The 27,642-nt window shown below is 38.6% G+C and overlaps 1 protein-coding gene across 3 annotated transcripts in view; it reads left to right on the top strand.

Moving 5' to 3' along the window:
* LOC124168484 (atlastin) overlaps positions 1-27,642 on the top strand; it is an 86,296-nt gene that overhangs the window by 24,837 nt on the left and 33,817 nt on the right. Inside the window, exon 1 of one of the 3 annotated variants that reach the window (XM_046546771.1) lies at positions 8,883-9,206. The exons of the other annotated variants lie outside the window; for them this stretch is intronic. Within the exon in view, the coding sequence (XP_046402727.1) occupies positions 9,074-9,206 (133 nt within the window). The 5' untranslated portion in view covers positions 8,883-9,073. Of the gene's footprint in view, positions 1-8,882; positions 9,207-27,642 lie in introns of those variants that run through there. 3 annotated transcript variants of the gene reach the window in all.

The raw sequence follows: 27,642 nt of genomic DNA, 5'->3' as shown, positions 1-27,642 counted from the left end.
CCGTCCCTACATAACAAAATGCCCCTACATGCGTTTCTCAGTCGACCCTACATAAGTGGTGGGGGTTGATTCCGTCATCAAGTTCTCGGAGATGACGTAGATGATGGCGCAGCGCCAATTTTACACTCTGGTGGTGTAGTGGAACTAACTATGAAACTAAGAAAAGACGACCGAAAACTTATGACCGAGCATATTGTTTTTGTAGGGTGTAGGACTGGTTCAGCTACCCTACATCAAGTAGGGCCTGTTTAGTTCCAAAAACGGCCATATGTAGGGCTTGATGTGGCGTATGTAGGGCGAGATCGGTTTATGTAGGGGCTGATGACGTATCCAGGGTCGGTTGGCCCTACAGGGTCGACTAAGAATACGGCCCTTAGAGGGTAAAGTAATGAATGTACAGTAAATTTACATGAAGTGAGAAGGTGGAATAGATTCTCAAGTTAACACTTTACAAGACTTCCGGCCGACTTTAAAAAACCTAGGTATGCTGATGATTCATTCTAGGGATGGACCGTGGCATTAAGAAAAATTCTTAAATTGGACGTTGTAATTAAAATAAAATTAATAGGAAACTTGTCTAATTTTAACTTCCGCAATGCCAACGTCACCTATGGATTTAAGGAACTAAGTTAAATGTTCCTTTGAAGAACTTGATTTGGAGATATCAGGTAGATACTGGAAAAATATTGTTACTATCGGTGGTATATCACAAGTATTGAATTATTGATTTTATGTTTGGAATTCACATTCATACATTTGCAAATGAAAATTCTTATTTGGCTCACTATTTGAAATAGTGGGGTTTTGTTGAATATTGCGTTTTTGTTGCAATTTATTCATTTCCCTTCCTTGTATGTTGAGTGTTGGATTTGGGAATAGTGCACTAAATATGATTAAAAATATCGTATCGCGCATTCGTGACTTATTTAAATAAAAAATGAGTGAAGTACCCAAAAAATAAAACGGTTTTTTACCAGTTACCTTTAAAATGTGTAATCAGTTGCTAATATTAGTTAAAATTTTAAAGGAATTGGGTTACATTTATATGCAAAGTTAGGCACCTCAATCGAATGGATTTTATTTAAATACAATATAAAAGTTGCACGGAAAGAAACCCTTGCAACGATCCAGGAATGGGATGGAATATGGAAATGGGGCACTTTAATAATGCCCAATATCGAATGAAAAAGCTGTACGGTGGCTAACGTGATAAGGTGGAAGTGGAATAAAATAGAAAATGTTTTTAAATACTGGTTGAGCAAATATCAGGCATCTAACGTCAAGTCCTAAGAAGGAGGGAAAATTTTGCTGTCGTACGTGTTGGTAGTTAGGAGTAAAAAATGTTATATGTCGTCTTACGTATTATTTGTACGCCCCCTATAATTACATTTCCAGTTTCTCATTTCTACTTCATGCTTGGAATGCAATAACGAGGCTCATTACAGTGACTTGGCATTGCTACGCGCGTAAGGACGCACTCGTTCACGTAGAACGGTCTTCTTGAACTAAGTGCCCCCGTATGGGTATTTACCTTGAAGCAACGATTACCTTCAGAAAGGAATGAGTGTATATCAAGGTATAGTTTTAATTTTAAAATGTAGCGATTTTAAGTAAAAAGTAAATGAAATGTAATCGTTACTGGTAGCTCAGTTTCTTTTACACAGTTACTCCCCATATGTGATTTGAAGATAGAAAATAATTGTTTGGTGGAAGTGGTTGTATTATGCTTTTACTCAGATCCGAAATCGCTGTTATTTTGTTAAATTTCTTGTATGGAAGGGAAATATATTTTACGACGAAAAAAACTTGATTCAACCGGTCTCTTAAAATTTCAAATTAAAAAAGAACAAAAATGTTTCTGGTCACTTTTTTAGAGTTGGTGACGTCATAAGATTTCTTGTTCATTTGATCATTCAGGGAGAAGCGCTCATTTAAGTAAGGAATTCCTCACAAGAGTAAAAACAACTAAGAACCACGCGAGTTCGAAGCACTTGGTCTAGGAGTTTCTGATGCTGCGTTTGAACGCTAGGGAGGAGCCGGTGACGTCATCCACGTGTCTGCGAAAGGTTGAAGGCTGCCGTTTTTCGCCACGAATATCTCCAAATATCAATGCATTTTAGCGTGACAAGTGTCATCTCTCTAGTAGACCCAAGTTAACCCATTTCGAAATGCACATTTCCGCTGGTTCTCAGGTCGACATGTTAGCTATTTTCGTCGCTAGTAGCTGGGGTTTGTAATCTGAAAATATTTTCGAGTCGGTGAGATTTGCAGTGATTTTACCGAGCCAAAAAAGAATATACTTGATTATGTCATTAGTTGTGGTCGCAGAAGGACCTACATGTTCCCCAATATTCTGGTAACGAAAAGTTCCTGTGTAAAAAGTATTATTCATTTGGTAGTTTGTAATCCTATCACATTTTTATTCTATTACGGTTTAGTTGTTATCTTGATGATGGTTATCATGAAGCGTGCCATTTAATTATCTTCGGATGAGTTATTTCTTATCTGCCCTTGACATTGAGTCGCGTACTTAGCCATTATTAGAAAAACTTTCCTCTGCTCAAATGTCGCTCTTTTTTCGTTCTTTCATTATTTAACTTTTACCATTAGCGAAATTGTTGTATTTATGCAGGATTTTAACAGTATTTTTGCAGTTGCAAATATTCTTTCCAACTTCAATTTTTTAAAAGTAGTCTACCCGACGGATGTTTGATTTTTCGTGTTTGCTAATCAGACATCAATGAGGGTCATTTTTCTATCCGAATATCAGATTAGTTATATATACAGTTTATCTACTCTTCCTTTTTTTTAGGCTGTACGTAGCAGTTTTATTTCTTATAATCTTAAAGTGTCAGAAGATAAACGTGTATCTAACACTTTGCCCATATATTTCTCCCTTCGGTTAAAAATTGCCCTTCCTTTCATTTAAGCGTTCACGCTTGAATCCTGTCTATTTTATGATTTTTAAAGTAGTCCTTTATTAATCCATAATATTCTTTGTTAATGCTTATCTATTTTTAATCTCTTCCTGGATTTTATTCATATTTTTTTATACTCATGAGGGAAGAAATTTTACCCTCGAATTTGTTTGTGCCGTGATCATGTACCGATATCAATTTTTTACCTCGCCTTTTGGTTAATTTGGGCATTCAATGCTGATATCAGTTATTCTGCCTTTGTTCCTGCATAAATACTTGAGATTCACTAGTACACACTAATCAGTTCCTCAAAGTCACGCATGGAAAACATTTTGCTGCAAGTCATGTTGGTCGTAAAAAGGGAGTGACGTGTTTCATAACTCTTCTGCGTTCCACGTCGGTGTTCGAAAAACTTTTTTGTATGGTCGTTGCTGAATCGATTCGTCCTCATCTAGATGAATATATAAATGCATTTCGTTCAGTACTCTCGCTGCGCAATGTCTGTTGCAGGTTTTGAAATGAGCAATCATCAAACCTTGTGCGTATAACGCCTCCATGCGTAGTCTATCTATTGTCACCAGTTAAAGATTCATTGTAACATCATCTACCCTCCACGTGTCTCATTTTCATAGTGACGTATTTCTTATCTTATAAATACTTAATTATAACCTGTCCTATGTAACTTATTCAGGGCCGATTTCTAATCCGTAGTCACATAAATTATCGAAAGTACGCTAGAGTCGATGTCATAATTGAAACGCGGTCTGAGCTGTGTTTTCGGAATATATCATTATATCATTCTCTTGAGCCAAATTATGCCAAATTCAGTTTTTGTGAGGAAGGCTTTTTTCTTATAGAATATCACTTTCCTTCTGACATCAAGAGTTGGCTGACATGGTCAATGGGTGATTATAGTGACACAGGCTGAAGGCTTGCACGGGGGAGATTTTTTTGCTGTGTGGAATAGTCATGCTAAAATTGATGTGGACGATTAGTTTCTTTATGTGAAATTGGTAATTATTTCTGCTCGTCTTCAAGTAAAGGTTTTCTTTTCACCCTCTCTAAATCCCTAGCGCTTTTATCTTAAGAATGGTATTTGTTTGCGCGGTCTGTAAACTGTTTCATTCTTGTCTGTGTTTGCTATAGTTAGATCTTTCCATGCTTGGGTTCTTTATACCTGCCTTCTGTCAGCTTGATTATTTATTTTTGTCAGCATGATTTACACCCAAACAACGCCCTCTAAAAGAAGAGTGTTTCTGAGGTCCGTTTTGTATTGATGTTGGTTCTTCTCTAAAATGTATTAAGTAGCCCGCTTAGTAGGGCAAAACATCGCTAGCCTACTAGTTACATTGTACGATGACTTGATTGTCAATATTTATGTTACAGTAATTTTATGACCAATTCACTAGGTTGAGGGTATTTTAGTGTTTCCTGTTTTACTTGCCTCATTCATTTTGCTGGTTGTTTTAATCTTTCATAGATTTTGTTTTTTTTTCGGAAGGTTGGCAATAATTTGCTATTTCCCACTCGCACTCAGATTTTTTCAGTTATCGTAGGTATTTTTGTTTAAATAATTTAAAATAAATTTTAAATTTTTAATATTGATTTAAAATAAATAATTTTCATAAGTTGAGTGAAGTTCTATCCAAGTTATGGTATATAATTGCGATTTTTTTTAATTTTTCATGGTTTTCGTGGGAAGCTGAGGTATTCAATGATATATTTCTTATGTAACTGCCTAGAGCTTGACCAGCGAATTCAGAATAATAAAGCGATGTATGTCATAATTAGTACTCACCCACTCAATGATTCAACCCCGAGGTTGGTTTGGATATGTAAGGGTAGAGCTCACCCCAAGTTTAGCCGCAGGTGGGTGAATACAAAATTATGAATAGTGATTAATTGAGAGCCATATAGTTGATGTGGTGCGTGAGACAAAATTAGTCGTCCTCCGGTTTTTTTTCCACGTGACCACTCGGGGAAAAATGAGGGAAGGTGGAGGACGTATAAAATCCATTACGACACGCGGCATACACCCGTATGTGAGTTATTTTTTATCATCATGAGCCGCGAAAGCTTCAATCAAGGAAGACGTATAAAATCGTTTTAGGATCGATTTTGTGGAAGTTTGACATTTCCATGATAAATAACAAATGGTAATATTCACCCTTTTAACCCATTAATCCCCAGCGTTGCGTTAACGCAACATTATTGAATCCTAATTCTCAGAACAAGTTTCTACCTCAGAATAATTTTTCTTCGATTTACTGACTTTTTTAAAAGTATCTCTAGTTCTAATTTTGCCATTTCCACCAACATTTTTATTCATATAATTGTATTTTAATGACTGATGGCGTTTGGCGTAAAAATCGGTGCGCACATACGAGACACCCTAAGAAAAATGACATACCCCAGCATGTCCGTGGGAATTTTCAAAATACTGATGACTCCCGGCGAAGATGTCGAGTGTGCAAATCAAGATAAAAAATGAAATATGCAACCTAAGTTTTAAAAATTACTTTTTTCGCATTTACTTACCGGAGTTTTCCCAGCGTTGCGTATACAGCGTTGCATTTTGAAAATCATAGCATAAGATGATAATATTTTTTTCCAAAAATTTATCTTAATTAGGCCCAAATAAATCGGAAAATGGGAAACAACCGAAGTTAAATACAGTCTGGGGAATGATGGGTTAAATAAAATAAAGTCCATACTTTTTAATAAAAGCGTGGAAATTGCCATTTGTGTTATTTTATCATGGAAGAAGTTTCGAAGAGATTCCGCAACGGATCCAATATTTTTTTTATTTTCGATTATACTTCGCACATGTTGAATTCAGGTCACGATGAATTTCTCTCGCACGCCCAATTTTTTACTTATCCTCTCAGAACAGGATGCATTTCTTTTCTCTTCTGGAGCCACCTGTTGACTCCCGAATCCTCCAGAGGAATAGTACTTATCTCTTGGCAGCGGGTTTTGTTTCCCCGGTGAAAAATTCTTGCCGGCTTCGGCGAAGCGATAGACCTTCACGCGACTGACCGTTAGAGCTCTGCGCTGCATTCTAGACGGCAATAGTGTGCCAGCTTCTCAAGGGACGGGTAAGAATAGCCGCTGGATTTCTTTTTATTTGCTGATTTAAATGTTTCGTCATGTCGCTCGAGTCGAGAAACTTCAGCTCCCGAACTGAAGCACGCCCCTCCATGCGATTTACCGTGTCAAAATTCTGCGCCCATGTGGAGTAAGCGATTACATTGAGATACGAATTCAATTCGTTCCGTAATCTTGCTCGTATTTCAATTTGCTCGTCTCAATTGCGTTCTCAATGCAATTTTCCCCATTGAAATCAACTGAAATGCCATTAAACCGTCATAGCCCCAAAAATCCAAACCCAATTGTTTTTGTTACGTGTTTTTGAATAAGAAAATATATATTATAAATAACATATATCGCATAAAAACATAATAATAGGGAATTTAAAGCAAAAAAAATAGTTTTAGAAAGTGTATTTGTATTTTAGTCACTCAAATGCAACTTACACACAACTTAAATGCTACTGTATGCTTTATTTTAGTCACTGCTGTTTCTCTTCACTGGTCTTTGCCTTTTTGGCCGTGTGCAGCGTCGCAGTCGGCCGTTCATCGTATCTCAAATTTCGCCCGTATTTCAAAGGGCGCGTTTCGAAATTTAGTGGCAGTACTGCTACTGCTGCTGAAAAACGGAACGGAAAACAGTATTGCCAATGTAAACAAGGCAGTGATTTCAGAACGGTCAGCAGAAGCTGCCATTGATAATTTCGCGGGAAATAATGAATCGTGCAAATACAACTTTAAAAGTAAATTCAATATGTAAGTTGTAAGCATGAGACTAAAATGTTCGATTTGATGGATGGATTGCAGCGTAAAGTAATATTTTTTTATATCCATGATTTTAATCGAGGAGAGTCACGTAAGAACTTTTAAATTATAAGTACTTCAATTTCAAGTTGAAAAATGCCTTAAATTATAAGGTTTTCAATGCGTAAACATAATCAAGAACAATTTACAAGGCACCAATTCAGGAATTAGTTAGCTCTCTCTCAAAATTCATGGCTGAAGCAGAGTTAAACGTAACATACGCTACTCACATTATATTTCGTACTTCATGTACTGACAAAATATAAGTGAGAATCGTGAAACTTAAGTTGACCATAACATGGGTACAGTTAATAGGGTAGAAGAATGTGAAGGGAGACGAATATCCTAAGTGTAGTTAAAATTTCGTTTGTCACTACCTATGTAGGTTATGCTCACACAGTAAACGGTTTAGTAGAATAGAGAAGTTTATGCATGAATTTATGTGACACATACATGCGTGGAAAACGTAATTTCAGCATTGCTTCCTTGCTTTGAAGTTTTCAGGAATTACTTCTTATTTACCACTGGAGTTAGAGAGACATTATTCAAGATACCATCGGTAAATCACACGAAGTTAGCAAAACAAATATTTCAAATAGGTACTCAAGACTTTCGTTCGCGGACAACTTGCCATTTTCACATCCAATACACATTTATAAGTGGAAATTAGAGTTATTTTTCTCAGTTTACGTGAATATTGTGAATTATGTACATTATATTTCCATTAATTGCGTACCATGTGTTATTAAACGAAGCGATTGCTGTGTTCGAAAAAAAGGTGACTGATGGCTTCCGTCAGTTTACTGCCGCTGCCACCGCTGCTCCTGCCCTCGGCAAGAGGCTTTTCTCGAGTGTGTTGAACCTACATTCTCGGAGAAATTTTTAAGAATTTTTGGCGTAAAAAGTCCGATGCCAACCAGAGTCACGATTTACCGTTGTTTTAACACTTCGTCACAAAAATCATATTTCATTAGGTTTTAAAAGATTGCTAGGAGTAATTAAAGACCTGAATTATCTTTGTCTTTTCTCAAGTTAAGACATCTTGGTTATATTTCTATTTTACACTGTAAGTAGAATTTATCCAGAAACGATGGAATACATGTTAACTTTGATTGGACCAATAGTTCAAAGAGAAGATGCTGCCAGTGAATTTCAGAACGCGCCCAAGGTGAAATTTCGCTCACTCGACAGCTCGTATTTCAAATATCTCGTGAGAACAGTGGTGGAGGGTAGAATGTTGGGCAAACGAGGGATAGGAAGGAATAGAATAGGATTTTTTAGCTAAAATGAAAGGGTCCATGATAAAAATTTCAAATGGTAGTTTTCACACTTTAATACAAAACTCGACTACCGACCATGGTTTCAACATCTTATGTCATTTTCAGGGTACTTTTAAGCGGTAGAACACTTCTAATGATATCTTGAAATCGTGGTCGGTAGTTGAGTTTTAAATTAAATTCTGGAAGTAACCATTTGTAGTTTTTATCATTTTTTCAAGGATATATCGAGCTTCCACCAAGTCAAGCCTGAAACGATTTTATGAGAATGGAAAGGTAGGCTTACGGTGAATTGAAGAGGGAAGTACATTAAGGAAGGGGAGGCTTCCAGAATCCTTGTAAATTACTCCATGGAAAACTACCTTAAGCGGTAGAATATTTTTAATAATTAATAAATGGCATGACGTGCTATGTCACTCTGTTTAAATAGCATTTCTCAGGGTTGGGAGAATCGTCCACACGGCGGGCTTCCCTGAATCGTACCGTCAAAGAAGGCGGGATTATAAGTCGGTGGGCAGAGGGGTTTCATTCCCCGTCGCCACCCCTCTTGTCATCCTCCTACCCCACTTTGCAGATTCTCTCCCTTGTCGGCGAAACGTGATTATGACATTTAGTCCATCCCTCCTCGCTCGCTTTTTTTCTCCACAACCTTTTTCTCCTACCTCACCCACTCCACTCCCTGTCACGGTCGAGTTGTCGCCGGAGAGGGGTTGGAAATGCATTGCCGAGTCACCTCCGCTTGCTTTGCTCTTTCCCCGACTTTCAGTTGTTTGCGGCCCTCCGGAGGCGTTGAGTGCACGCGGAGGGGTTGTCGCTCGCGTGCCTAGTGGCCGCGCGTGTGTGTTTGCTCGTGCTTTTGTGGTGTTCTTAACCTCCTGCCGCTGCGTGCAGACCCGCATTCTTTTTTTCTCATTGTGGACTTAGCCGTGATATTGTTTTTTGGTGTTTTTTTTTGAACAAATGGACGGAGGTGGTGGCGTTAAGCATGCGTGTGTTTGACGAGGGAGGTGTGTCGCCCGAATGGAATAGCTATTCCCTGGGTGAAGACATCGGGCAGGGCGTGGTGTCAGAAAAGGGGTTCATGTCGAGCGTGCGGAACCGGAGGAACCCATCCAAAGGTACGCTGATGAGTTGGCGACCCCAGGGAGTCAAGACTCAAGGCCCATATGACTCCTTCAGATTACGATTGTTCCAGTTTCTTGTTCACTTTAGATTTCAGCATTGGAGGGCAGCACAGGTTTCACCGTTGTAGTTTGAATGGACGATAGTCCCTACGATCGCTGGAACAATCGTTTACTGAACGAGGCAATATATTGCCACAGTGGTGAGAAGAGGCATGGCGACTAATTTCCGTAAGCCTCCGTTCGCTTTATTCTTGTCGGCGTTGATGTGGTGGAGTCCTCTGAGCCTGCTTGTTTCTGTTCCCATTTGTACCTTCATTCAGCGCTCTAGTCTCGGGTATTTTTGGCCTTTTCTTCAATATTTAGAAGTTCCTTATTTCCTGTATCAATCCTGTCATTTTTTCTTACGAAAACAACGGAATTCTTCAAATTTCTTTCCAAGATCGTCGCTCAACCACCTCTCAGGAAGACGTCGACGACGCATCTCACGTGGGGAGGGTCCTGGCAAATATCACGTAATTTTTTTTCGCAGGAAACAGTGTAAAATGTGATTCTAAACTACGATCGTAATCGTAACTAATCGTAAATAAAAATTATTTAAAAATAAAACCATCTGATTTGGGCGTTACTTGGTGGAACGATGAAATGTTCATCGTTCCACTTGTGGAACAACCTTGTGGATTCAGCAACCTTGTGGAGCAGTACTGTTTTTTTTCACCGTGAACATTTCATCGTTCCACCGATAAACGCCCACATCAGTTGATTTTATTAGCAATGCCAGTGCGGCAAAACAGGCGTTTCTCTTCAAGAAGCTTTCAGTCAAGCTTCGTCTCGCGAACCTTAATATATTCTTCAACAACTAGTGTCTTAAACTTCAACTCATCCCGAATGTTTTGACCCTCTATCCAACCTGCCCTCCCTTTCTTCCTCATTTGGGTCCCCCCTCCTTCCTCGTACTGTTGTAGGATGTATAAGGCTGGACGTTGTACGCTATTGCTCTGTTAGTCTTGATCAAGACGGTATAGACGTCGAAACTAGTTGAAAGCTAATAATAAAAAGTTTGTGGAACAGTACTTGGGTTTTGTTTCACCATGATTATTTAAAAACCTTCAACAACATCCTCGGGATGTTTGTCATGTTAACTTAAGTGATTTGTTAACGGCTTCTTTGTGTTCGGTATTTGCAGTGTAGTTCAAATTTAATATTTTGGTTGGGAAAACTTGAGAGTTTTACGATATTTTCTTGGTCAATGGTGGTTTTTAAAAGTCGCAAAATACTGAATTAAACATCCATTTTTTTCAATTCGCTTATCTAATTTTAGCTCGGTCGTTTTTTCTTTGCGTTGTATTTTTGGGGAAAGTTGAACTTCGGAGGTGATTTTTTGTCTTTGTGGTGAACTAATTTTTAGAACCTGGAATTCTGTGCATGAGATGACCTGTTTCCTCAAGTTATCCCAATACCTACTTAAAATAAATTTTGCGTTCTGTTGTATTTTGAATATTCCTCACGCTAATACTGCAGTCTTCGAACATGCCTGTCGGATTGCATTTGTTGCCATCCTCTTTCCTCTCATTATGTATTTTTTAATTGCTCATTGATTGACTCTTGTCTAGTCTAGTGTAAAATATCCGATTATAATTGTATTAATTTACTTATGGATTCATATTGACCAATTTTCATCCCATCAATTGAGCAATGGCGGTCCTCAAAACTTGTATTTTAAATACAATACAAATTTTACTTACATCTTTGGGCGAATTTTGATTCCCCAGGGTGAATTTGAGAAGAAAAAGGTTTTTGCATTAATTCCATTCAGTACTTATAAGCGGAAAAAAGTCTTTCTATTGCTGCTCAATTGGTGTTTGCCCGGACCATTCTATGGCATCGCACTCGTGTCAATGGCGAGCTTAAATTGACCTACTAGTTGATCATTAGTTGACTCTTGCGGAAGAGAACCGGTATCGGTCTTAGGTTTCAATAATACAGCTGTTTATTATTCCTACCTTCTCCATGCTGACAACGTTTTGAATCAGCCATATGGTTCAAGATTGTCTACAGCTTGAATCTACCGTGAATATTGGGTGCACGAGATGTGGTATGAATCTTATGGGAAATTCATTTCCGTTTCAACAACAAAGGTTTGTTGGTAATTTTTTTCTCAGAGCGTGGGACAGATAGGTTTCATTAATCATGCCAGTGACTCGGTGATGCCATGAGCTAATTTTGAAAACCACACGGGCACTTCCTTTCTAGCGGAGGTGAACGACCGCTTCAAGTGAATCAGTAAAATCCGTGCCTTCCTCGTGCCCTGGGTGATAAGAAATCGATTTTCAATTTGTCTCATTTCTGTGTTAATAATATAATCAATCTTTGAAAAGGACGAATTCAATCGTTCAACTCGTTTGATTACTGTTACTACATGCAACATGCTTCCTTGTCCTTCGAAAGTCATTGATGATAAGATCGCGTTTACCTAACATATCGAGGTTGTGACACTTCTCGCTCCCTCCTCTATCTCGAGAGAGCTGTATCTTACCGAGGAGCCTTTAATGAAATTCTTACGTCCCGGAATTTCTCGAGCAACTTAACCAAGGTTTGGTTTCGGGTAGGTATGCATAGTAAAGTTTTAGCTTCCCACCGCATGGCGTTGGGTAAATATCCTGGCGGTGACGGTAGATTTTCTTCAGAGACTGCCCGATCCCAACTTGTGATTTTTGGAGGGCACTTCAGGTGCAGCACTCTATCCTTAGGATGGAATGTTAATCCGTTGTCTCCTTGGCGCCTTTCGGTTGGATCAGGCTAATGCCCTACGCCGGGTTTCTCTCCACCCTTCCTTCACTACCCTTCCCCATTGGGCAAATGACCTTATTTTTCTGTCGTCACCTCCAATTACCACACCAGTCTGTAACCAAAACCAGTTAGGGGGCTTCCATTAATTACGTGAGGCGTTTAGGGGGTCGAGCCGATTCTCACCTCGTCTCACGTGGGAGGGGGGGGGGACCCTGGCAAGTATCACGTAATTTTTTTGTGCAGGAAACAGTGTTAAATGTGATTCTAGACTACGTTATTAGTAATCTTAGATACTACTCTTAAATAATCGTAAATAAAAATTATTTTTCAACATTTTTTTAATAAATCCAACGCAATTAAGCATAGATAAACTAAGTATTTACACTGGAAATACGTATTTTGAACAAGGTCACGATATCTCACTTCGAGGGTAAAAGGGAGGATTCAAAAATAGCAAAAATCACCTCCCGTAATTAACGGACCCTAAATTAAATCGCGCCATTGTAATCAGTACAGGTTATAGGTATCACACATCATCAAGTATTTCATTTGCTAATTGGATGGGATACCTACTGTTAAGTCCATTGGGTTCGTTTGTGTTCAAATTAAAGGCGAAAGCTAAGAAAAGGTAAATTTGCCTAAGAGAGAACTTCGCGCCTGCGTTCGTATATTCTTGAATGAGGGCACCAAGGTTCATTGTAATGCTTTGAAACTTCACGTTGGTAGTCTAGAACGTGATTGAATTATTTTACACGGGAGGAAAACAATATTCATGTCAATCGATTTCCAAAATCATATTGACTCAGTGAATATATCTTTAGGAGCGACACTGAGAACATCATCTTAGAGCCCCACTACATTTCCATGTCCGACGGAAGCGATAAATTAAAGAGACGTATTTTTTATCGAACGAATAGATACGGGAATTCGTTTTCCCCCGAATCATAAAGGTCGTCAATAAATGCTAGTCGTAATTTAGTTTGAGTATTTGCTTTTATACGTAATCGGCTGCTGTCCTAACACCTACCACACGCCTTTTTAGACGGCTAGCGGGGTAGTATGTTGGTGCATAGCATATATCTTGGCTGGAGCATTTTCATTGGCAAAAGTGGTTTTAGCCTCCCCACTGGTCCTAAATGTAATGAATTTATCTGTATCATTTCATGATATGGACTGAGAAAATTATTTAATAATTCCCATTGTACAGAGGACGGAAACTGTCGGCTCTTGAAACAATTTCTCACCCGACTAAGAGCTTTCATAGTTTTAATTTCTCAGTTTGAAGGAATTGTCTGGCAAATGCTATAATATTGTATGCACATATTTTTTACGCTTTGTTCATTAATTCTTACAATTTGCGGAAATACAATAAATGGTAGGAAGATCTTGAATCGAGACCTGCCAATTATGAAATTCAGCTCGCGGGCATGGCGATGATGAGGTTGCTGACCTCAACCGTGGAGAGTTGAATGTCAGATTTGCACTTGAAAATTTCGAATGCGGCCTTCTTAGAGTATAATTAAATAATAAATGAATGAATTAGTTATTGGCTGGATATTTCCTCATTGTGTTCATTGAGCAGAAAGTGTTCAGTTAGGGATATATTTTCCGGCACTAAATGCGGGCACAGCTAATTATGTAAGTTCGAATGCCTTCGAATTTATCGGCTTGTCAATGCTGGAGTTTTACCTCGGTCCTCTGGGTCTCATCATTGACATTCGTGCCCTCTTTGCTCCGTCGTATTGAGTTATCAGTCTCTGATGTGGCCTTCGCTCCTGTAATTTATCACGTTTCATACATTTCGATGGAGTATTTTTAATGCGCAGCTGATATTATTTGAGTGACTCTGGCGGCGAAGTCCAGTTCCATGTATTGATAGATGTGGTCGATGAAGATATTCGATCTGAGCACGATAACGGGAGGTATAACTAGGCGATAAAGCGTTGATCGTTCAAGTTATTCCTGGTGTATTACGTTTTTTCTCACTTTCTCTGAGTTTCACCGTTTTTAAATGATGGATTTATTAATAGAATCTTTATATTGGGATGTAAAAACCCCAGAAAATCTTTCCTAATAGCTTGTTGTTTCTTGGCTTTGTAGCTACTACTACCTCTCTTACAGTCATTTACTCAACTATAAAACTCTCCTTTTTGGGTTTATTGAAAAAATCTTTTGAATTCTGTTTGCGGTGGTAAGATTTTCTGCTTTCCGGGTGAAGACATCCAAACAAGTTGGTCCTCACCACAAGACCATTTCGAGTTCCACCAACTTTCTGAAAATTCGAAGTTCATGGCTTTGACAAAATATTGCCATAAAATGCTTATTTATTAGTAATATTAACGGAATGTTAATTCCTTTTGGCGCACCAAGAAAATTTGAATTGCATTGGTTGAATCCGTGAATTCTAAAGCAGCACAAATCTGTTCCGCGAATTTTTTAAACAAGACACTTTTCTCGTATCGCAAATGTTACGTATGCCATCATGTCAACCTCGAATTGTTAGGTTACTCTTTGTGATATATATGCTTAGAAAAAAATCGAAGAATAAACTCTAGTGGCCTCATATTCACTATTATACTATTCACTCAAAAATTCTGCCAAGTGGACTTTTGGAAGGAATGTCATGTATTTTATCAGTAAGGTCTCAATGAAACATACGGAATGGTGGGCGACCCTTAGTAGTCCCAGCATAAAGGCGAGGAAGAATAATTCGCCTGTACCTTCGAACGCCACCGAAAATACTTATTGATTCTCCGAAGGCTCCTGCTATACTGTCCCAGTTGCTGTTGATTCACCACTACCAGTGTTAGAGAAAGTTTTGATGAGAAAATAGCAGTTGTGAAAATTGTCGGGTGTAATGTGTGGTTTGTGTGATAGAGAAACTTGGAAACTAATTGGCTTGAGATAAAATATAAAACAACTAATCCCAAAAAGAAAATGAACCTTTTCATTGAACAACTTTTTTTTAATTTTCTGCTATAATAGCTTTTTTGTTGTTTTGTTTATTTTTGGTTCTTCCATTTTTATTATATTTTGTTATTGTATGTTGAAGATGGATAAAGAGGATAAAACTGCATTTGTAGACAGGTATCAGGCCTCTCGGAGATTTGGGTTTCCATATTTTACAATTTTTGCAAAAAAATGTTGTAGCACTTTTAAGGTTGGCAAGATTGGTGGGAGCAGGCATGGACCAAATTGGGGAGCAATAGGTGATCACCGGGATGAGAAGTAGGATGGGAGTTCCTTAGTACTGGTGATATCTGTGAACCGGCAGAGTAGCTCTAAGAGTGACAGCTGCTGATGAACTGTGGAACTGTAGACAAGTTGTACGCGCTACGTTTAACTTTCACGGGATAACCGCGGCGAAGGCGCGAAAATTTTGCCCTACCGGTGAGCCTTGTCGGGTGGTGAGCCTTGGCGGGTGCGTTTAATATTTATTTGTCATACGTCCTCGAATAATATGTTTCAGACCGACTCCCGAAAAGTAACGCTTCTGCACGCTTCCCACCTAGGCATTGTGTGTGGGCGATTCCCGTTCGGGAAGCCGCGTCGTTACTTCTCGCGTCGCGGTCATTTCCTGAAATCGTTAGAGTCCCCACCCCATACACGCGATTCTGCTCTTCGCTACGGTTTTAATATTCGCTCTGCGTGCCCCCGCGTCGAGTTTCTCGCGCTGTCTGCTCATCATATCCCTAGGGAGAGGTAGAGGATCGAAGCTAAAGAGGATGGACTTGGTGCCAGTTCGAAAATGTAAAGTTGAAAATTTCTTCTCGTTGAATTCCTCGACTTCATCTTCTTCACCTGCGTCGAATAGTCTATATTTTGTTGAGCAAGGTTGAGATCTCGTTCAAAATCCACTTCTCTCTTTAGGACCTTAGTTTTGCCTAATTTCGAATGCTGCGAATATTTTCGTATCTCTGAATCCTCATTCTGGAGTCTGGAATTTTTCGCGGATTGGGATACATCAAAATTATATGATGTATCGTGAATGATATTATTCTTTGCTAAAAGAATGAGATTAGTGAGGAATTTGATTTTTGGTAATGGATGATTCGAGTTATCGTGAAGATTGATCAACATTTCGAATTATTTTCGGAAAATGTTTATACGAAAAAATCGTTGTTCTACCACATTCAATGGATTTATTGAAAGAACAACTTTGCATCCTCCGGCATGCTTCCATCCGGATTCCCCTTTGACGTGGCCGCTCTTAAAATATCCGGAAGGTAATTTTTCTGATGGTAATGGATTTACGAAACTAGGTTTACTTAACGCTAGTATTGTGTTATTTGTGTTTTTGTTGAGCAATATCGTTGTGGTGTGTTACGCAAGGATTGTCGAGCAAACACAATTACAATTAAAACTGTGATTCCTACTCTGTTCACATTATTCAGACTGACAGCAACATTCTTTGGTGTTCACTTTTGGGTCAGGTAAATCTAATCATAAGTTGCCTTGGAAATTCTCCATTTCAAACATTGCCATATGTCATAGGCATATGGCAATGTTTGAAATGGAACGTAATATTTCTTCTTGAGCGATTGATACCCATTTGGGAACCACCATCATATGTAAGTATTGATGTTCATCGAAAAGCTTCATTTTTCTACAATTACGCTTTTAATGTGATGATAGATGTCTATAGTTTATCTCAAGAGCTGTTGTTCAACACTTTGAAAACTCTTATGTCGTTTTTTATGGAACGGTTTGTATACTGAATGTGAGGGCATGATTTGATATTCAACTTCATGATTGGAAACGTTCAGTTTACGATGTCGTGATTACATATGTGGGAACATTTTCAAGGCAAAGTATGACAAATAGCGTGGCTGTATAATTGATAGAAAATATCTTTATGACGCGTTGGTGTAAATATTTGGTGTTAGATGTATGTGTAAGCTATGTCTGATGCTTCATAAGCCATGAGAAGTGCGAGTGAAGCAGTTTTGGACAACAATACCGAATTGTTTCAAATATGTGGTTGGTGCGGATCTAGAATTCCACTTTTCTTCGGATTTCTGCATATCCCTTCAATGTAGTTCGGGGTGTTACCAGTATTCGACATTTTTGTGAAAGTTGTCAGTTTTTCTGTTATTGTACATATTTCACTACGCTTGAAATGTGCCAAATAATCCTGAATTGTATTTCTTCTCTTTCGTCACAAGTGCGCTGTCAGTTGTTCTACACCTTGTAGGGTGTATATGCTTTTCGTGCCGTATTTGTTTCTTCCACCTCAGCGAAAGATGCTCTAAATAGTTACCAATCAGTTTCAATCGTTCGTGTATTTAGTTAGAGGCGACATTCTTCTCTTCCCTCGCCACCTTTCGCCTATACCCCGTTTCTATTTCCGTATGTGTGTCGTGGCGCTAAAAGTCGTGAAATGTGTTCATTGTGGCCTTTCTTACTTTGGAATCTCTCCATAAATTTAACAGACCGATATCTTATCAGAATTTGCTGTTGCTATTTATTTTCTGTACAAGGAGAGATAACTATTGAGTGCTGTCGAAATTATTGACTCATTTCCTGATGGTAGATAACCTTTGATTTGATTTTTTCGAACGTAGGTCCATGCTCTGCCAGAATTTTGGGAAAATTTATTGTATTACCCTACGGAGAATGAGAGTCAAGAAAAATTATCTGTGGTGAGTGGGTTGGGGAAACGGGAAATCTCCTTTTAGAGAAAAAGTGCGGGCCGTTGATTTGGTAGATACATGAAGGTTTTGCTGGTAGAAATAACTGTAGTTGAATACTGTATTGGGGTGGTACATAGTGGGTCATTAGGGGAAAATTATGTAGTAATAGTGGAAGAATGCAAGATTATTACTCTCTATAACTTTTATGAATGGAGAACTGTGGGTGAAAGAAAATTGTAAGGAATGCAATGGCTTTTCGAATATTCTGTTCCAGTTCATTTTCTTAGTGGACCGTAGTGAATTAGTTGATCATATGGATACTGCCTATTAAGTTAACGTGGTGCATTCTGTTTTTCGGGTGTGACTTCATGAATTTTACTAATCTTTTGAAATAATAAGAATATCTTTGTAATTCCGCGTATATTCATTACATAACTCCAATGCGACCGAGGCTTGAAGGAGGCCTGAGAATGAAGAAAGTCTCTTCGAAAACTAGGTCAGAGTGAACTTTTTAAAATGAATATTGGCGGAAAACGAAGCTATTTTTGTATCTAAAAAAATACGTTGCGTGATGATCCATAATACCCAGATATTTAGATTAATGTATTTAAATGGTATTCTAATTTTTACTCGACTTTCGCTGGTTTCAGGTTATCCCGTTTCTTCAGTATCTTAGAGTTGCGGATATGTTTGCATAAGTGAAACATTATTTTGAGATCTGTTTGCAGAAATATCTTCGAGTATAACTGTCGTAATTCGGTCGTTATAATGTGAGTCTATAGAGCTGCGGATGTCCTTACTGTGACTCATACTTAATTCTTGTGTCAGCATATAATACAAAGTGATGCCATCTCAGAAAAGTTTGCGATATTCAATTTTCTTATTTTAATTCGTCGATGACGCTTCTACTTTCGTGAATGCTTTGTTGGTGAGATAATCGTAACATGTTGTGAGTGCATCCGTCAGTCGCAACGTCAGCACCATATAGGTTAAAGGTGTTTCTAAGACTTTTCTATGAATGAATTCCTATCGAAAGCGATCAGCGCTATTCCATCTCTTTATGGCTCTAATTTTCCGCGGCATGGTAGCAACAAAATAGGCGCTGACATTAGATATCAGCTTATCTTCCCAATTTTTATGGCGTCAACTTTTGGAAAACTTGTAAATTTGGAAATAGCCGTGAAATTATGATAAATGATGATGAGATTTGAGGAACTAAAATAGACTTGTTGCCGGAGTCGTTGCGATTACTGAATTAACATCTTCCACTTCATTTTTTTCTGAATAACGTGCTCCTATCCTCTATTTATTATTTCTGTGGTTCTTTTTAAATGGAATAGTAGGTAATGAAATGATATTTTGTAGCTTGTGACCAGCATAGAACAGTGAAATAAAAAGTGATTACTATTAAACATTGAGAACGCAGCTATCGCTACTCGTATCAAAATCATTTAATTCCTTCCAATGCGTCATATTTTATGAAAGATGAATTCAATATGTAAATTATAAATGTTTTTAAATTATTAAACTTTCAAAATATTTTTATTGTTCCCCTAAATAGCGCTAAAATTATGAAAATTTGATTACCAGCTATACTCGTAATTTCAGCGTAAGGGGCTAATGAAGCACTTTTTAGGCACTATATATCTTTCTTTTTCATGATGTATCGTGGATTAGTTGAATTTAGCAACTTCCTTTTACCATTGCGTTTGCTTCTATGTCATCGCCGACAGTTGAGTAGTTTTCGCACGCTTTGTTCTGCATCAATGCATCGCCTCCGCCAGCGTGGAAGAATCGGAAGGAGATCGTAAAACTTGCTTCAATGACCTTCAGATGTTCTTTCGCGGCTCGTGGCGTCTTAACGGTACTACCTCGGAATTTTCAGACGTCGGGCACCCGTATGTCCTGTGCGCTGATGTATGACGGTCGTCACAATCGATGTAAATCGCATGCGTTTCGCTCGCGTCAGTTTTTTTTTCATTTCCACTCGCGTGATTATTGACGTCTGCGTTGAACGCTGGAGAGGTTAATGTACTTCTTCGTAGGCTTGCGCCATGACCGATTTTTACTATAATTAGTCAATGCGGAATATCAACAGATGGGCACCAATGGTTTAGAATAGGTAAAGAAAACAAACGAGATCAAATAGATATTTAGTTGTGGATTTGATTTTTCACTCGATGTCAACACAGAACAGAGACTCACTCGTATACCTTGGCCAACAAGTTTTTGTATATTTCTTCTACGAATATTACATTAGACGATTATCAAGTCCGTCGATAGAATTGTTGTCGTTCCGCGCGCATTAAAAATCAGATTTCAAAATCGCCACACGCGGCGCATCTAGGCATATATATCCATTTTTCACGAAGAAATACGCGGCAGTAATATGTAACTGAGCCAATAAAACATGTAAAGCACACATTTAACGCATGCGAGACGATTGTCAACTAAAGAAACCACTTCCATTACGGTTAATGACGAAAGTGACACTGAACAAGATACAGCTGCCTAGTGCCGCTTCCGAAAAAAATGCGCGCGAAAAGGCTACTTATACATATAACGCTTAACCGCCATATCCTTTGGCCTCCTTTAGTAGAGTCCTCTTCATATCTTCTATGAATTTCTGTGCCTAACTCTATTTATAAATAAATCACTTGGTTTTTTGGTTCTCACCCCCTCATATCGAATATTCGTCATCTATCATGGTTGGTCTGCGAGTGTCAATGGCCGCCGGTGTTAGCCAAAAGGACTACATACAGGAGGTCCTATTACATTCCGTGGAGGCTGGATTCATTTTGCCACATCGGCGCATTTTGATCGGTTTTCAAAAATGACCGCAGAACGTCGTTCGAGTACGAAATCGGAACTATCCGTCATTCTCAATATTTGCCAGAGAGTATTGGCACTCTAAGAATAGCATTGACAAGTTATGAATTTTAAAGACACTATTATCACGAATATAAATTTCGGTTAACAGCCCTAATTACTGCCGTGAAATTCGGATCTCTTTGCCGTCAGAGACGGGAGTAGTGAATCATTCAAATACGTTATGGGTGACAAATCATTTATCGGCCGACAGGAGATTCCTCTACTGTAATAGTTTCTGTGCTGGTGGCCAGTTCTTGTCCATTGTTAGTTGTTCATTGGGATGTGAATCCGCTGAATTTTAACTCAAAATATAACGCGAACGATGAGGAAACTTCAAATTTTATTCTGCTATCGATGCTGCCCCCGTGTATGGAAGGTGATGGTAGGAGAATACTCAAAGCAACTGACTGTTGGTAGTTAAGATATAAAATTTGGGAACTAATATAGTTGACTATAGATAATCGATGTTCAGCCGCTATCGACTATAAGTGGAAATCGACCAACATCAATGTTTTATTATGGTTGGTCATTATTTTAGTTGGCAAAAGAAAACTTTGGAGTCGATGTCTGCTTCTGCCACTCGTCTCATTCATGGTGAAAACGATCTTGACTTTGAAAACTTAATTTCATCTTCGAGCAAGTTCATGTCCACGACGGAGTAATTAAGTTTTTTAAATTATGATTTATTTTGAATAAGGACTTGTGTCCGATTTTTGTCAAAATAGTGTTTATTTTATAGCTCTAATCAGCATTTCCTTTTTGTAGGTCGTAATCGCCATTCATCATCAGCGGTCAATAATCCTAAGATTGGTTTGACGCAGCTCTACACTCATTTCTCCTATCAGCCAATCTTACAACACCTACGTATTTCTTCTCTTTCACATACTTCTTTACCTGTTTCATATATTTCGTTCGAGGTCTTCCTTTTCCGTTCTTGCGATCAACTTGTCCCTCCACTATTGTCTTCATCAGGCCATCATGTCTCAAGATGTGACATATAAGGGTGTTTCGTCTCTTATTACGGTTTTCATGATGCTTCTCTTTTGTCCTACTCTCTTAGGATTTCCTCATTACTAACTCTTAACCTTGCTATTTCGCATCGTTATTTGAGAATGTTTACTGTCACAGGAGGGGAGACTTATTCTCCTGTCACTCCTCAGCATTTTATTAAGCAAATGACTCACGAAATTAATTAAATGACTGGCAAATAACGACTCACATTTTATTAAGCAAATATTTTGCCATCATGGAATAAACCCTATGAGGACAAAAAGAAAAATTATGGCAAAAAGAATTCAGATTATATAATCTTTATATTTTAAGTGAAAACTTTTTACAGCTATTTGAACCGACCGTAACTCTATCGTCATGTAACTTACGTGAGTTTTCTTCAATTTAAGCTTCAGCTTTGCCGGCTTCGTGGTGGCGGGGAAAATTCCTCGCCTGCCAAACGGAAGGTCGCAGGTTCATTACCCGCCTGGGTAGGTCGTCCCCACCCAAGGCATGGTTGTGTGTGGTAGTCTTTGTTACACTTTGTATCCCTCGGTTTTAAAAAGTCCTTGAAGGAACTTTTCGGGCGACGAAAATAAATAAATAAAACATACACGAATGAGGCGAAGTGCAGGTTGGCTTGAGGCCATTCTGTGGTGGTGGTCGCTTCCTGGAGGGTCTAGGATCTCGACTGGGTACGTCCTCTGTCGATCCTCTGGATTCGAGGCTTATCCCCGGATGGATTCGGAAACGCTGGAAGATCTCCAAGTAGATGACTGCTTCCGAGCCAGGGGATGCCGGCTACCCCCACATGTGCCAGAAAAGCGCCACGGGCCGTTGAAAGTTACGTTTTTACTCCCCTTCTCCCCCGTAAAGGTACATTTTGTTCCATTTCACCTCTTTCGACGTTTCACGAGGAATCAGCATCCGTCAGTTTTTTAATTTTTCATTCTAGTTATGCAAAGGAAGCTTCAAAGTGGTAAAGATAGTCAAATTTGGACAGCTATCCATCTCTGGGCCAAACGGAAGTAATGAAATAAGATGGACAAATTTCTGGGCAAATAGTTGTTAGAATACGTTCTTTGCATTCTGATTAATTGACAATATTAAGTCAGCGGTCTTCTTCTGGGTACACCCGCGTCACCTTTGAAATTTAAAGAGGACTTAACCGTGAGGAGGTCTTCATCAGAGGAGACGTAACTGAATAACTGTTGGTAGATTTTTAAGTTATGACCTGGGTGTACCCTAAAGAAAATCGCTGGGGCATCATAAATTTTTATCAATTGACCATATCAAGGAAATCGTTATTCATACCTTCGGAAATTCGCGGGTAAAATTTTTTGTCAATTGTCAGCTGTAAAAAATTTGTGTATTTAAACAAAATTTGTTTCGTTAGTCAAGTCTGTTTGTCAAAGTCAATCCTGAAATGGTTACTTTAGCGTTAATATCATTGAAAATAATATTTTAACTTTTTATTTCATTTGTTAATATTTTTCTAATTTTTCTCCCCTGGAAATATAGGCGTCGCGGAAGAAGAGCTCCTTCAAACCCCAACTCCCCGTTGTTCTCTGGCTACGCCATTGACCAGTATGCTATCTTAAATGACCTTCTGGTATCTGTTGCAAGTAATGTAGGTTAGCATAAAGAAATGAAATAACTTAATAACTTCACGTGAATTTAATACTGTACGACCTAGGTCTCAACGCGGCACGTCATCATCTGGTACATTTGCATCGAAGACACGGAAAAGACACAGAAGGTCATTTAAGAGAGTATTCTGTGTATTCAATGCTAATGTACCTGATGAACACGTGCCATGCGTCGAAACCTAGATAGTAGGGAGTCTTTAATTTTACGGAATACGGTTTTTACATTTCATAAAGTCGTTTACACGTCATTCTCGAGACAGCGAATTATATGTAGATTACCGTGTCTATTTGTCATAGATAGGTCCCGAAGAGGCCTTAACCCCGGATTCCTAAACCTTCGTAATTTTCACGAATTTTCACGATTTTTTGGATAATGCATTTTGTAATTAAAAATTACATATTTTATGTTATTTTAAATATTTTTCTCCATCACCTTACATCAAAATTTTTGTTATAAATCATAGTGAAAAGAATTATTAAAACTTTTTAATGAAAGACAATGATTTAAACTTAAAAATATATGTTGTCGGTAATAAAAATTTAAGTTCATTGGTTTTGAGCACAAAAAAACCTCATAGGAAGGTAAAAAAATAGGGTCGTCAAAGTAACGAAGATTTTGTGACTACGTTACTCTGAGCCAAGTTTAGGGTTAAATTTTCGTTACATTCCCATCAAGAGTCTGTAAAAAGAGTGCTGCGAGGAGACAGTGCCTCAGCATGGAATCGTTTAGGGAGGAGAGGCAACGCGTGTCGCGGTTTCGCATTTTCTTCATCTCTTCCTCCGATTCAGCGGTCGAAAATCATCGATCGGGCCCGTTTCAAGAGAAAAAAATGAACAAAGCGAAGCGCTTCCATTCAACGTGGAAGCTGAAATTCCTTTCAGCCTGTCAACCCTCCCCATTCGGCCTCTTTCCCCTCTTCAATTCAGTTTTTCCTACACTCGCCTTACCTTTCAGTTTTTTCGCGAGACAAATTCTTCTCCATCCTCTGAACATGCATGATGCCTCCTGATAGAGTCTTCATTTTTAATGTATTCGCAGAAAGCACAAGTATGGGCATTGAATTTTGTCTGAAGAGGGCGCTACATATTACCGGCCAGTTCGCAACCTTCCGCATCTTGCATGTCTCATATTCTCCATTGGCTAACTCTTGCCCTTCACGCGCCATTAATTCAACAGGCTTTGGTCGGTTGATAGAACAGAAACAAGGAGTCATCCGTGAGAAGAATGAGGTCGTTTTAACGTTAGTAGTTTGAACGTGAGGAGAAATTCTTGCTTTAGAAACTATGCCAGCGATAGAATGTAATCCATTCTTGCATCATTTTTTCGGAAACTCATAAAATTTCATCTTTTATGCATACATTTGTCGTCATAGCATCCGAAATATAAAAAATTGGGATTATTTTCCGGCTCATCTAAACTTGGTACTTTCTCATTAATTGCAGTTTACGGGATCGTTATAAAATCAAGGCGTCAAACCCCCGTCCAGAATATTTTCACTTACAATTAGAAAGCAATTTGCCTGGAAAATTGTGGCATTGTCTTTATAACTAAGCGCGTGTATCCATAATATGTCATTGATACTTGGAAATGCTTTGGAAAGCGCATCTGTTGACTTTCCAAGGGAGTGTTAGCAACTAATTGTAGAAATAAAAATGCGTTTTGTGGACGGATTATGCTCTCGATTCATTTCCTGCCAAAATAACTACCTAGTTCTAGCCAATATCGCTAATTCTTTCGTAAATATCCGGCACTGACTGGCCACCTGGCGTTCCTCGGGAAGAATAGTACTCAAAGAGGTGGGAAGCTTGGAACTTGGACTTCATGATCTCTGGGCAGGATTTTTGTTTCACCTTTGAGCATGTCTTGAGGTGTGCCTATCCGGCAGGATGACCAACAGCAGAAGTTGTATGACGTGACGTAACAAATTGTAATGAGAAAAGGACGCGTCGGACGTAACCGAAAGTAGCGTTACGGCGTTCAATAGAATGAGATGAACATATGCACTTAATTGGGTCGCAATCCGTGAAGCCGTATGGAAAGGCATAGCGGACAGACAAACAGACATCCTCTTTTACATTTATAGATGCTTCTGGAGGTGCCTCTCCTAACACGCTAGTTTTAGCTAGTAATTGTAGAAATAAAAATTTATCTTGTGGGCGGATTTTGCTCTCAACTCATTTCCTGCCAAAATAACTAGTTCTAGCCAATAGCGCTCATTCTTTCTTAAATATCTGGCATTTAGAAATTTTGAAGCTCCCTCGCTGACGGGGTTGGCCGGATTTACAAAATTTATTTCCACCTTTGTTTCAGCGGTAGAAATCTCCTGCTTCGTGTTACACTCGCTTCACTTGAACACTTCCAAGCTTTCGGTTTTCGATTGCAAAATTTCCTTTGAAACCCTCCACCCTTGTCCCTCGGCACTTCTCTCCCCCCCAGTCAACTCGTCAAAAGGGGTGCGTTCCGTATGTTTGAGGGGGAAAATAAGAAACATCCCCTCCGCTCATATTTCGGTGGTTTTTCAACCCCTTCAGCCTGTGGTCGAGCCCATCGTCTCAGGTGCGAGTATCAATTTCTGTATTTTTTCCCTTCGTGTCTGCATTCACGGAGGCAGTGCTTTTCGTGCGAACATCTACTATGTGAATCTCTCACTGTCAAAAGTATGTATTCAATTTGAAAAAAAATCGAGCTCAGATTAATATCGAATATGATCGGGTTCATTGACTCCCAGGGTATGAAAATGCGTCTACCCTTGGAAGGAAATTAGTAATCTTACCAGTGGCGTAGCCGGGGATTACGTTCGAGGGTGGTCCAAAACCAGTGGAGGAAGTTTTTGGAAAACAGGGTACTAAATAATGGGTTTTAAACTAATTTTAACACTTTTCATAATCGAAAAAACTTAATTTGTTAAAGAAATATTTTTTAAATTCATAATTTTTCAATATTTTGTTTTCTTTTATGAAGGAAAATAATTGTGTTTGTATATTTCGTGGGGGGGGGATCCGGACCCCCCGGACCCCTCCCCTGGCTACGCCACTGAATACTGTAACTTAATCATTCCTGTTTTTTATTAGTTGTATAGTTTCCTTGCATAACTCTTTGCCTCAATTTTAAGTGGTAGAAATTCAATTTGGGCTCTTTCTTTAACTTTAAAATACACATTTTATCTCTCCTACTCGGTGTCGATATACATGAGGAATAATTTTTGTCTTACATCATGCCATTTCAGAGTTTATGATTAAGCTTTAGTGAGAAATAGTGTCACTATTGTTCAGTTTCCCGTTTATATGGCAACTGTATAACTATTTTTTTATCCTCCTGATATATGTGAGCCCTCTTTGTTAATTATGTAATCAGTGTGTCTTGGCTTTACGTCTTGAATATCAATCGATCGGCCATCTCTGCTTACCTCTCTACGAAGGATCATTAAAACCGAGCGAGTCAAGTGCCGGATCGCTTCGGTTATTCTCCACCGCATGTAATTGCTCCTCTTAGTAACGTTACCATTCGCATTAATGGGAGACTTTAGATGACTGTTTGCTAAAGTGAATGGTGTATAAGGAAGTAATGAAGTCAGGTGGAGAACTTTTTAAAGCGGAATTTTAGGTGGAAAACCTCTTTGAGATGAGGTGAATTTTATTGTGTCTGGTATTCAGGCTTAAGTTTTATTATGTGTATTCTATTATCTGTGATGTGAATTATATCTATTTATTGCTGTAAGATGGTGTCCACTGTTCATTTGAATACGCAATTGTTCGTTTATTTTTTGATTTATTCCAAGAATTCCAATAAACGTGGAATTTTGCTAGGCCGTTTAAGGTGCTTTAAGTGCGAGTCCGCCAGCCCTGTGTGTATGTGATGCAGGGATGTCGATGTCTAGGATATTCATTTTTAACTCAGGATTGCTAATTTTACGATCTTATTATTGTTGATGCATGAACGTCGGCGTTCCCTTAGAACGAAATTAGTAATCTTACTTCACCTATATCAGTCCTGTTTGTTATTATAACTTTATACCTCAGTTTTAATCGGTAGGATCTCAGTTTCGGCTCCTGCTTTTTTAAAATACACATATATTTAATCTTAATTGATGTCGGCATTATTCAAGAAGTAGTATTTTAGAATTAGTATTTTATCATCCGTCAATTCAGAGTTTTAGAATTAAGTTTTAGGGAGGAGTAGTGACATTATTGTTCAGTTTCCTTAGCAACAAAGATAGAAATAGGGAGGCAGGTAGGTAGGAAAAGGTTAGAAAGTCAATAGTTGAGACCACCATCTTCTTAATTAGATCTAAATAGTCAGTGAATAGAAGTTTAACATGAGGACCCCGGCTGGACAGCTAGCGAAACTATCGTGTTCATCCGGGGATCATACCCAGAAGATGCTATCTATAAATTCTTGTTGCTTTTAGAGCCCAGCGGTTTCGAATGACTTCGTTTGTGGCTTCATCTTACGGAAAGAAATAAATCACGGAAAAAAGAAAATTCATAGCTGATAGAATG

This window comes from Ischnura elegans, chromosome 11, assembly GCF_921293095.1.
Source record: "Ischnura elegans chromosome 11, ioIscEleg1.1, whole genome shotgun sequence".
Taxonomy (NCBI): Eukaryota; Metazoa; Arthropoda; class Insecta; order Odonata; family Coenagrionidae; genus Ischnura; species Ischnura elegans.
This window is presented reverse-complemented; position numbering and strand designations above follow the sequence as displayed.